The sequence below is a fragment of the Cryptotermes secundus genome, unplaced genomic scaffold, assembly GCF_002891405.2.
Source record: "Cryptotermes secundus unplaced genomic scaffold, Csec_1.0 scaffold1963, whole genome shotgun sequence".
NCBI classification, from domain to species: Eukaryota; Metazoa; Arthropoda; class Insecta; order Blattodea; family Kalotermitidae; genus Cryptotermes; species Cryptotermes secundus.
In genome coordinates this window covers 79,759-92,234 of record NW_019737431.1, presented here as the reverse complement: position 1 = coordinate 92,234, position 12,476 = coordinate 79,759, and the positions used below count along the sequence as shown (strand labels likewise).

General features: G+C 37.5%; 1 protein-coding gene across 4 annotated transcripts in view; it reads left to right on the top strand.

The window, feature by feature from the left end:
* Positions 1-8,929, top strand: part of LOC111870464 (zinc finger protein 2) — a 26,721-nt gene extending 17,792 nt beyond the window's left edge. For 2 of the 4 annotated variants that reach the window (XM_023862781.1, XM_023862784.2), the window contains 6 exons: positions 503-580; positions 810-1,014; positions 1,335-1,537; positions 1,740-1,892; positions 6,136-6,276; positions 8,258-8,929. In XM_023862781.1, the coding sequence (XP_023718549.1) occupies positions 503-580; positions 810-1,014; positions 1,335-1,537; positions 1,740-1,892; positions 6,136-6,276; positions 8,258-8,604 (1,127 nt within the window). In that variant the 3' untranslated portion in view covers positions 8,605-8,929. The remainder of the gene's footprint in view (positions 1-502; positions 581-809; positions 1,015-1,334; positions 1,538-1,739; positions 1,893-6,135; positions 6,277-8,257) is intronic. The other 2 variants (XM_023862782.1, XM_023862783.1) reach the window with 2 other exon arrangements.
* The last annotated feature ends 3,547 nt before the right edge of the window (positions 8,930-12,476 follow it).

Sequence of the window (12,476 nt, the reverse complement as noted above, 5' to 3'; positions counted from 1 at the left end):
AGGTTCGAGTCCGTGGATGCAGTGAAAGCAAAAGCGACGCAACTCTTGAAGAGCATAACACAAGATGACCTGCAGCACTGCTTCCAACAGTGGAAAATTCGCATGGAGCGGTGTAGGGATCGGGGAGGGGACTACATTGAAGGGGATAACATTTCGACTGTCTGATTTTTTTTTAATAAAGGGTTAGAGCATGAATCCGGTTTCTTTATTGCCACACCTTGTAGCTCCCGCGTTATTAATACGTGAAGACTCTTGAAGATAGTGTTAAGAGATTTTGTTGTAGGGCTTGTAAAGTGTGGAAACCCGTAACATTGTTATAATTAATTGTAGCCAATATTTGTAGGTTGTTAAATAAACCAATTAACAATCCGAACAGCGTCTTCAGTAACGCAACGCATTACAATATATTTCGGGAACTTTTGGATAGCACCACATATATTTTGGCAAATTTGGATCTGTAGCTGTTAATTTTGTTTTTAATGTAATGTAAATGTGTGAACAGCTCACTCCTGGACACATACCAAGCCCTACACCTGCATTGACTGCCAAGCTCGGTTCTCCTCCAGAGGAAATCTTATTGGTAAATGTCACACTTAATGTAACAGTATGTAAATTTTGTTGATAAATATCATACATAATGCTACAGCATGTAAATGTTATTGGTATCATGCATAATTAAATATACCAAATACCATATATTTCTTTAATAAATCATGTTGCTAGGTTCAACTGCACCAACATACACGCATGAATTAAAGACAAGATAAAATAGAGCCCTTGTTGAATAAAATTATTTATATAATTTTTAGTTCACCGCCGTCGACATAGTGGTGAAAGGCCATACTCATGCCCTAGTTGTGATGTAAGCTTCAGCACAAAAGGCAATTTAAAGCGTCATTACAAATCACACAGTGGTGAGAAACCTTGGCAGTGTACTCAGTGTGGATCGCGCTTTACAGAAAAGAAGTCTCTTAAAGTTCATATGCGACGGCACACTGGAGAGAGACCATACCAGTAAGTACATTTACCTTAACTGAACGGAATTACACTTTCTCTCTTTACTGGCACTACTGTTTAGCCAAGTTTTTCTTCTTTCAGAAGTTTGTTACTAAAATCTCTATTTTATATTCTGTTCTCAATTCTATATAATTTGTTTAGTTGATAAGGCGGCATTCAATGAGCAAAGAAACAGAGAAACATGTAAAGTAAATGAAAATGGAAACTTTTCTTTCCAGTTTTGAGACCAAAATAATATATGCATTTGAGATACCTCACCCATGTTTTTGTTCTTGATTCATTCTTGCTAATAATGCTTTTTACACTTAATGTTACAGATGTTCTGTATGCCTGAAGGCTTTTTCACAAACCAGCATACTCCAGTCTCACATGGCCATGCATCTAAATCAACGGGCACATTTGTGTAACCAGTGTGGTAGATCATTCAGACAGAAATCTCAGCTACGGCTTCATGAACAACGACATGCCGGACTACGAAAGTACCAGTGTACACTTTGTCAATTTAAATTCCTTACAAAAGGTAATGAATATAAATGTTCAAAGATGATTGAATCTGAAGAAAGCAGTGTATATGTGGTGTTAGCACCACATATACACGGTGCCAAATCCCAGAAGACTGCTTTCTTCATAGTCACCGCCATGATAGCCTCAAATCTTACATGATTGAATCTGTAAATCTGTGGTAGTAGAATGAATCTTCTTCCACTGTGTGCTTTGTGTAGGTGACATGGAACGTCACAAGCGGGTACACACAGGTGAACGGCCTTTTGTGTGTGAAGAATGTGGAAAAACTTTCACTCGACAGCAATCCCTCAATGAACACATGAACCGGCACTGGGGTCTGAAACCTTACCAATGCAAGTATTGCAGGAAAGGTAATGTGCACTGGCATTGTTATCTGTTCTCAGCTCATATTTTCATTGTGACAAACATAGTGGGAGGGGTGGGGAAATGATTAGGCTGTTTTACATTTCATGCAGGTACGATATGAAGCTCATTTTAATCTCTCAATGCTGTTTAACATATGTCATGCATCGTATGTCACTATTCAGTGTACTCTGTATGGAGTCATGTTGCCCATGGATAAATGAAATGTAATACATATATAGTGGACCCTGATTCAGAAGATCTCATTTTAAATGGTTTCCCACATAAAAAGCCCAAATCACTGAGTTCCGAAATAATGTATTTCTATCCCGCCTAAAACATTTCCTGCATAAAAAGATATCCTGCCTAAGAAGATAAATTTTAAAGACATGCATTTTGTTGCATTATATACATATATACAGAAATGACTGACAAGACTGGATGCTAACATAGAATAAACATACTGCAGTGCTTAACCGTTCAGCGTGGTTTGACGTGTATGTTTCGTCAGGTATTTAAATCATCTGCGGGGGTTCGATGTCTATGTTTCGTCCAGCTGCACACCTATGTTATAATGCCCATAATAATTGATGGTTTTGCTGTAGATTGTTAGATTTTTCGTTGGCCTGTTGTCAGAAGGACAGTATATAATGAGGCACGAGTTTTTCTGCGCTAAGTCATCATTACATATGCCTGTCTTGCAGCAAAATTCCTGTTGCTCTTGGGAGAGGTTTCGTCATTCAAACTGTTATGGATGGCGTGTTTTCTTTCCTATGAAGTTATAAACAGCAGAGATGTGATATGTGCTGTGTTTATAATATCATATTGCCCTGAGCTGGCCACACTAACACACTCAATTGGAATTCTTAGAAGAGGGATGTCCAAAAATTTATTCTTGCAAGATCGAATGATTTCGCACAGTATATAGCAGCGAGTTCTTGGAAAAATGTCACGAATTAAGGCAGAACACTGTGGTCACCCCCTATGATGATACTGGTGTGTGTGGGGGGGGAAAAGAACTCATTCCTTCATGTATTATCGCTCCAGTTGACGCCATTTTATCATACTGACCTTGGTGGTCGTTTCGAGGGATGACCATAAATATTTTTTTTGAGCCAGCTAAGCTCTGCTTTCGTGCACTACATACCAGCCAGTTCTTAGAATAACTTCATGAATTCTGTGGTCACCCCTACGACATCTACTGCTGCCAAAATGGATGGAATATCAAAGGCATAGCAACAACCCCTTGTTATGATAACTCGTAACGTTGAATTTACTACAGCTGACCTGGCAACTAAACGGGTCACGGAAAGAGGTTTCCTTGAATTATACCCCTCACGGGTAAGAAGGCAAGGCCGCACATATGTGTGGTTAAAAAAAAGGGCCAAAAAAAATACACAATATTGGAGCGGAGAATGGTGAACGTGGGGCACCGTTGGGTTATACGAATGCTTCAAGGCCTTCCTTCTACTAAACCAACTGCCTCCATTACCGAGATACAGGGCGCTCATATTATAAGGTAAGGTTATAAAAACCGTCTTTTAAGATCATTTTAGTGAAAGTTTCATGCTTCAAGGCGTACCATTCACTGCTCAAATACTAAACAACCTGCTTCCATTGCCGAGATACAGGGCGCTCATATTATAAGGTAAGGTTATAAAACCACCTTTTAAGATCATTTTAGTGAAAGTTTCATGTTCCTATCTCATATAATTTAAGAACAATGATGAATAAATCATTTTCGAGCAAAATTTAAATGGCTGGCTGAATATATTACCGCCGGAGAGACGGCAGCGGAATTTAAATGACCCCGTGAAAGGGTTAACAGCATTCAGTAATGCATGGTGAGTGGTAGAAGTTGGGTGGCATTAGCAGTGACCTTCTGACCTTGTCCATCTATCTAGCTGTTCAGGGTGAACATGTCTGCTGAATTTCATGAAGTTGCATGAAAGTAAACAAACTTGTGTATTATACATAGCAGTATGCATGTATACAAAAACAGACATAAAATACAAAATGTTATCAGTTTCTGAGAAACTGGAGGTCATTAAAAAGGAATATCTTAAGCACATCAGTGTTGACATTAAATAAAAGTATGGTGAACAAAAATATTCAGCATTGTGCACTTTCTCAGCAAGGCAGAGAAAAGTTAAAAACTTTTAAATATGAGAAGAGTGCTTTAGTCAGAAATGGGCATATATATACCAATTCAAGGTCCAATGTTGAGACAGAAGACTGATGAAATAGCCTTAAAATTGAACACTGAATTCATGCTTTTGGTTTGGTGGCTTGATCAGTTCAGAAAATATGCAGGGCATCTGGAAGTGTAATTGAAAAGGAAGTAGGTGCCTGGGAAACAGGAGTGCTTCCATCACTTCTGAGTGAGTACCACTAGTACACTAGTATAATATTTAAGAACTCTAAATTTGAAAACTTTAAAAATGACATAAATATTGTATTTGAAGCCTTAAACAGATGGTTCGAAGCCAATTTACTCTCATTAAATTTTGATAAAACCCATTACATATCATTCACAACTAAAAACAACCACCAAATTGATCTGGACATCAGTTATGCCAACAAATTAATCTGTAAAGTACTTGATACAAAATTCCTTGGAATACATGTAGACAGTACACTGTCTTGGAAAATACATATTGAACAAATTATACCTAAATTAAATGCAGCTTGCTATGCGATGAGATCAGTTAAGCCTTTTATGTCACAGGAAACATTGAAGATGGTTTACCATGCCTACTTTCATTCTATTATGAACTATGGATTAATATTTTGGGGGAACTCTTCACATAGTGTAATAATTTTTAAAATACAAAAGAATATAATTAGAATCATTACAGGATGTAGAAGTAGAGATTCATGTAGAGAATTATTTAAGAAATTAAAAATTCTACCTCTTCAATCGCAATACATATTATCGCTTCTCCTATTTGTTGTTTACAACAAAGATAAATTCAAATTAAATTCTGATGTCTATAACATGAATACTAGACAAAAATATAACTTCCACCTACCCTCATCAACTTTATCAGTATATCAAAAAGGAGTCTACTTTACTGGCATAAAAGTGTTCAACAATCTGCCACAAAGTATTAAAAACTTGGGCAATAATACTAAAAAGTTTAAATCAGAGAGAATTATCTACTTGCTCATTCCTTCTACTCTTTAGACGAATACTTCAATGTAAATAGAGAATGATGTAAAATTAAGTTATATTAATTTTTAAGCTAAAATTGCCTGTACTTATGTATGTAACCTTTTGACTTGTTCTGTATCCAAAGGTACTAACCTGCTTAGGATTTATAGAATGTAAATAAATTCAATTCAAAAAAGGATATATTTAATGCAGATGGATATGTATTGTTTTTCAACCTATTCCCAGGTAAGACCTATGCTTTCATAGGTGAAAGCTGTCAGTAGTAATAAAGATACAATTAGTGTTCTTGTATGTATTTGCAAATATGGATGGATATGAAAAAGTGCCAATGTTGATGAGTGGAAAGTCAGAGAAGCCAAATTGTTACAAGCGTGTTACTTATGTTTTTAGATGAGTGTGTATCACCACTTCCTTAGCGGCATGCCTGATATCAAAATAGAGTGGAATTCCCTTGTAATGTTTTTTTGGATTAAGGTCTTTCTTCATTTGATGTTCAGTTTAAATGATCACAAGTGAGTAATTTCATTGCTAAATTTCCTTCACTGAACATTTTCCTCAGTTTATATTGCTGCAAAAGGTAATCTTAAATGGGGATTTCATACTGTTAACTACCACGTCTAAACATGTATATTTATCATATATTAAAATCGCTATTTAAGCTTTCTTCTAGTGCCAGTGAATTTGAACACTAAACTGAGGGAAACCTAAAGTGAAATTTATTTAACACTGAGATTGTTGACTTGGGGCCAGTGAATATTAAATGATGCAGGGCATTAAGTGAACACTAAATGAGGGTTACAGTGTAATAATTAACATCTTCATGTGATATTAAAATTGAAGAGATTACATAATCACATTCACAAACGAAATTAATGTGTAAGGGTTTATAAAGTAATTTGTCAGACAGATCCTTCTGCCAGTGGCCTGTGGTTTCTAACATGACCCTGCCTCTCTCTGTTTGTGAGGGATGCAAAGGATACTGTACAAGCCCACCACATGCCTCCATCATAATGTGACTTTTGAAAATTACTATTCTAAACAGAATAGTATATAATTGTAATTATTACTTGTGTTAGGTTTTGTGGAGATGTCGGCTTGCTACAAACATATTAAGATGCATGAGAGGTCTAAGTCTGAGTCTGAGAATGCAAAATCAGAAGCCAACATTGACTTGCAAGATGGTGGAAATGGGATTAGTCCATCCACAGTGGACTCAGGTTAGGAGATAAAACATTTTATTTGTATGTTAGCCTTAATTTACAAACACGTTAGTATGTGTATTCATACCATGACAATTCTGTGTGTTTGCTGTGTTATTGTCTCTAGATTTTCAATTCATGAGTGTTACCTTTTGATGGTATCTTATGAATAGTGCAAAACTGATGATTTTAAGCAAAAACACCGAAAAATATAGTTTAAATGCATCATTGCGCTTGAGTTCTGTCTTCTGCGATATAATGTCATGTAGTCCACTGAAATATTTTTATTGTTTTCATCCTGTTGTGTGAATTACAATTAGCAATTAACATTTTCAGCTGTCATCACAACAAATATTTTTATTGATTTTAAATCTGTCAATGAAAATATTGTCAGTTGACTTCAGTGGACTAACAATTAATATTCTCAACCTTCAATGCAACAGATATTTTTATTGATTGATTTAAATCAATCCACTCAATCAATCAATTAGTCCACTGAAAGTCAACTGACATTTCAGGAGAAGTGAGATCTTCATCTTCAGGATTAAAGAGTAAACCAAGCAAGAACAAGCATGAAGCAGGCAGCAAGGAAATTGCTTGGCTTACTCTTCAACATGGAGATGTTGGTGACATGTTCCTCTGAAACATCAATTGACTTTCAGCGGACTACGTGGTACTGTATTCTGGAAGACAGATCTTTTTAGAACCACTGCTCTCAAAGCCTCAACTCCTACATCATTGCATTTTGTGTATAATAAATGCATCAGGGCTGAAATCATGCAAACTACAAATAAATGAGAGATCTGGACCAGCTTCACATGTGTTGTGAAGACCATTATTGATTGTTGAAAACACAAGTTCAGAAATGTATGCATAGCATAACAAATCTACAGTATTCACTCATTTCTATTCACTTATCTAAAGAAGTGTAAGACTTATGTTAAAAATGTATTGGACACAAAAGGTGTGTTTCATTTTTCTCTATACCATGTGTTCCAGACATTTTTCAATCTAAACAATATTTGATGAATCAGGTTTGAGATGCCCGCAGGAACACAAATGGGTCTTCATGTAAGATTGCCGAGTCTAAATGATAGTGGAAGTGATTCAATAATGTTTTGTAAAATTATCCAATATAAAATTTGCAATCAATTTGTAATTTGTTTTATCTGTTCTTGAGCTGTTTCATGGATACATACATATATATGAGTACATACATTACTCAGCAGACTTAACTACCTGAGGTCCTTGATTCTTTGACAGATGAAAGAGCATATTTAAGGCCCTAAAACTAAGATTATGCATCAGTAAATTTCTGCAAGGCTGCATTAGCTTCTTGACTTTGATACCAAGACAGTCTTGTAAAAGGTAAAAAAGGTAAAGCTATCCCTGTAACAGGCCATGAAGGCCCATAGGATTGTGAGACATTGAGGCTTCCACATTTTCTAGACACTCAGCTCGTAGATGGTGGTAAGGTTGTCAGCCTTATGTGCCAGCTGCCCTTTACCCTCCAGGAAGATTCCTGGTACCCATTTCTATTAGGGGCAGAGTCGGCCTCATGACCATAGTGTGGCTGGAAGGATTAGATAAATTGAAAAAAAAAATGCAATGACCTCATCAGGAATCAAACCCACGACCTTCCAGCTTGTAGCATAGTGCCTCAACCAACTACACTACTCGTACATTAAATTTACTGTGGTCAACGTAGAAGCAAATTTAATGCATGTGATATTTGAGGTTGTCATGGTGGTGACTATGAATACACCACTATTGGACATAATCCTCAGTTACTTGTATCCACTTTTCATCCTCTCAACCTGGTTCCCTACAGTTCATCTTTATGTTACCCTCTCTTGCATTTCTTGATTTTTCAAGTTGCTATACTCCAATTTTCCCACCAAAATTCTATGATGTGTATTTTTTATCACTCTTTGTAGCTTTTCCTACCAAATGTTGGGTCTTTTCCATCTGTATTTATGTTTGACATTATTTGTTCCAGGCAAATTCACATTGCTAGTACAAGGTGCTGAAGCAAATCTGGATGTTGAAGAGGAACATTTATTGTCAAACAGAGAAGGGCCTCCAGACAAAGCTGGTATTACAACAGTTGTCATTCAGAGATTACCAAAGAATGCAATGGCATTGTACAGTTCCAAGAATATATCAGTACCATCTGGTCCAGATACGCAACATTTATCTGACAACAAAAATGAACTAATGAAAACAAGAAATGTAGTTGAACCTGTAGCAGAAGTTTCATCTGAGCATCAAGATAATCAGAACATTCATTTTACTGCAATGAATTTGTTGGCTTCAGCATCTACATTTCAGCAAGGGAATTTTTAATTATAAAAAAGAAATATGTATTTTTTAGAAAGTTCTGATATTGTTTTAAGGAAAGTTGGAACAGTTTTGTTCACCATCATGTCACAGATTCAGTCTACAAGAGCAGTAATAAATTTGTGGCTTGCAGACCACCAGCTGAAGTGATGGAGATCTCTCAAATGAAGGGGTTGTGCTCTTCTAGTCCAAGTATAGATATTTAGGGAACAAAAGACATGTGCTTTAAATATAGGAACTTACCTAGCCTTTAGGCAGCGTTATTGCCTTTATGTTAAGTCTGACTTGTACGTTTCCAGAGCTGGACCTTGCATTAAATATATTGTACAGACATCAGACTTTACTGTTATATCCCTTAGACTGAGTAGCCATGCCATATAACTACTTGCTAAAAATTCCAAGACTGCTTGGCAGTAAATGCCATTGCACAGAATGCAGACTACCCTCAAACACCACAGATGAAGATAGTGAAAGAGCCTGTTCTTTCCTCTAAACATCAGTATATAACACTTGACACCCTGTTGATAGAGAGGTTAAGATTAAGTCAATCTCTTCAACTCTGGCAGTTTTAATGCAAGTAATAGAGTCAGTGTAACTGGCTTGTGATGTGCAGAGGGTTAACATTCTTCAGTAGAGTGTACTTAACCTCTTTAATAATTTATAAGTTGTGTTAAAGGTAGAAGCTTGAAAACAGCACCAGACTCACCACTAACATATGAAGCAATCAGTGTGAAATAAATATATCATTAAATAAGACATTTATCTTTGTAAGACTTGTAGCAAAATGTAATTCGTCAAGCCATACAAGTATTGTAAAGTAATTAAGATATATGTTACTTATTAGCTAAAAAAAAAGCAGTAAATATGATGCTACCTTTGATTTTCTATTCATACTATCACGATTTAGAGTGTGTGATTGTAGATGGGGTTTGGATTGGTGAATGGATTCATTGCCCACTTATACACATGACTAAGTACAAGTAATTATGGCGCCACTGCTAATTTCCACAATTCACAAACCACCACAGCACCTGCTAAACCTTTTTCAGCTTACTGTCTTCATCAGCCATTCCCTGGCAACGGCTTCTAAAATCTCAGGTCCTCTCTTCACAGCCTCCCATGCAGAACTGACTAAACTGAACTAAGCTCCAGATTTCATTGTTATTAACATCTCAGCACAGACCACTGTTGTGTGTGTGACTTCGTAATGGCCGCTGTTTGCAGAGTCACTGCCTAGCAACAGGTCTGTACACCACATTGCTCCCTCCTGAATAGCCTACGGGTGTACCGTCATTTCTTCTTTAGGAGGGCTGTGCTTGTGACATCTCTGATTGATCTCACTTTTCTCCCCCATTTCTCAGTTTGCACAGTATTTATTCTCCAACCTCTCCCACTGCTCCCTCCTTAGGGCTGCTTGTCCCAAGCAGTTCCCTCATAGAGTGCCAGTTGATCCGGTGCACTACCATCAACCTTTTCCACAACAGGATGCAAGCAATGAAGATCCTTCTTTTGGTCGCTGCAGTTGAACTATCTAGAGTGGTTGGTACTTCTACATATCTGGCTCTTACTCTGTGTACAATCTCTTCCTTCATTTCGGAAAGAGCCAACCCCTCCACAATGTCCTGACATTCGTTTATTGAATCCTGACTGTCACTTCATGATCTCCAACTCGAGAGCTTGTACAAGGGCCTCACTTAAGGAGCCCCTAAAGGATGAACATTTGGGAAGAGATGTTGGCGTGACCTAAACGCACCAATAGCATACGAGACTGAGGCCCGAGATGGCAGCTACATCTAGAAAGTAAGGGGAAATTCAACAAAACTATCAGGCAGACTTTTGGACTGAAGATCATGAAGTGAGTAGTTGGGATTTCCATTGTGTTATGTGAAGTGAATGACTGACTGACTGTACGTTGTTGAGGGGTCGGCCCCCTCTGAAATGAAGGAATAGAATACTAGCAGCATAAGAGCCATAGATGTAGCAGCATCAACCCCTCTCGGAACTTTTGCCCACACCAATCAAGAAAGGATGATGGTTATACACCTGGACTGACTAACAGCGTATCAGGAAGGTGCTCAGGATGAGCAGTCTTAAGAATGGAGCAGTTGGAGAGTAATCACAGTGAGAACTGAGCCACAAGGAAGAAAGGTGAGACTGATCACAGATGTCAAAAGCACAGCCCTTGGAAGAGAAGACATGGCAGTACACCTGTCAGCTATTTGGGGTGTGGCATATAGACCTGCTGTTAGGCAATGACTGCAAAGCAAACAATGAAACAGTGCCTGCTGCTAGGCAGCAGATGTTTAACAAGCAACAAGTGAACTACAACAATGAAGAACGGTGTTTTCTATGCAGTCTGTGCCAAGGGGTTATAAGCAGGGCAAAGTTTAGAGCTTGGTCAGTGAAGAGAAGAGTAGAAGGTTGGTGTGAAATAGCCACCAGCTTGGGAGTTAAGACAGTTGGAGCAGTGAGTCAGCTGTGGGATATTCATCAGATGGTAAGGACACTGTTAGAAGCCATTAGCAGGAAACATCTGGCGAAGACATAGAAGACTTTATGTGTGCTGCAGTTACAGGGATCTTTAGAGTGTGTAAACCAGTGAGGCTGTTATATTTACTTGTAGTTATGAGTTGTGCATATAAGTGATCTATCAAGTCACCAATCCAAACCCTGTCTGTAGCCACTCTCAGATATGTAACAGTATGAAAGAAAATGTTGGTCCTGAAGATGTGAATTGGACTGAACAGGCTTAGAATACAGTTCAGTGATGGGCACTCATGACGATAGTGATGATCTGCTGTGATGCAAATTGTCACTCTCTACTCTCTATCTGCATGCATAAAATATTAACAAGGTGCAAACAGATTTTCATGAAATATAATATTTCTGACCTATACAAAAATATCAGGGTGAAATTTTTTTTTTTCTTTTTGCCTATACTGGTGAATTTGAATTGCTGCTTAATATGAAGCTGCAAATATGGGTACCACAAGATACACTCACCTTATATTTTCACACTCTTATTAGTAAGTATTGGAACTTCTTAACACGAGTTAAGTCTGAAATGCTTTTGGACCATAACGTAAGTCCATCAGGCACCGTAGCACTCAAAAACGCCGAAAAAAATTACATGACAGATAGGCTTGTTTTACTAATATTAGTAACTACCAAAACCCAAAATGAGGAGAGGGATTGAAGCTGGAAATCCTAATGGCATGACGTAGAAGAAAATGGCCTAGTATGAAAGTGTGTCATATGGTGGATAGAAGATAAATGGGGAAACCAAATTGTGGATCTCCTGAAAATAAACAAATATGGCAAGAAATGAAAGTGCTTTCAAAGAAGTAGAAAATTAAGGTTGGAGGTATCATGGTCCAGAATTTGGTAGAGACTGGACTCTACTGAATGGTGCATTTGGAAAGAAAAGTCTTTAGTGATGATTTATGGAAGGAGGGGGGATAAATTGTGGATGATGAAGTAATATTGCATATGACTTGTGCCAAAATTGTGGGAGCATCTGAATTCATTATAGTATATGAAATACAAATCAAATAAAAGCAATTTTATGTGAATTATTCACTTATAATATGCAATATAATATACAAATGATATGGAAACATGCTGCACGCAGTACCATGGCAGCTCCACATGACCATGGAGCTATTTTCCCTGCATGATTCACTGACTTCCTGTACTTCAACAGAAGTTGGTTACTGATTACCTCAAAAAGGTGACACGTGTCATATATGACAAGAACTGCTAGATTTGACCCCCTCCTGCATAGAAGCATGTCTTGCTGTGAATGAACAAGTTTCAACAGAAGTTGGTTACTGATTACCTCAAAAAGGTGACACGTGTCATATATGACAAGAACTGCT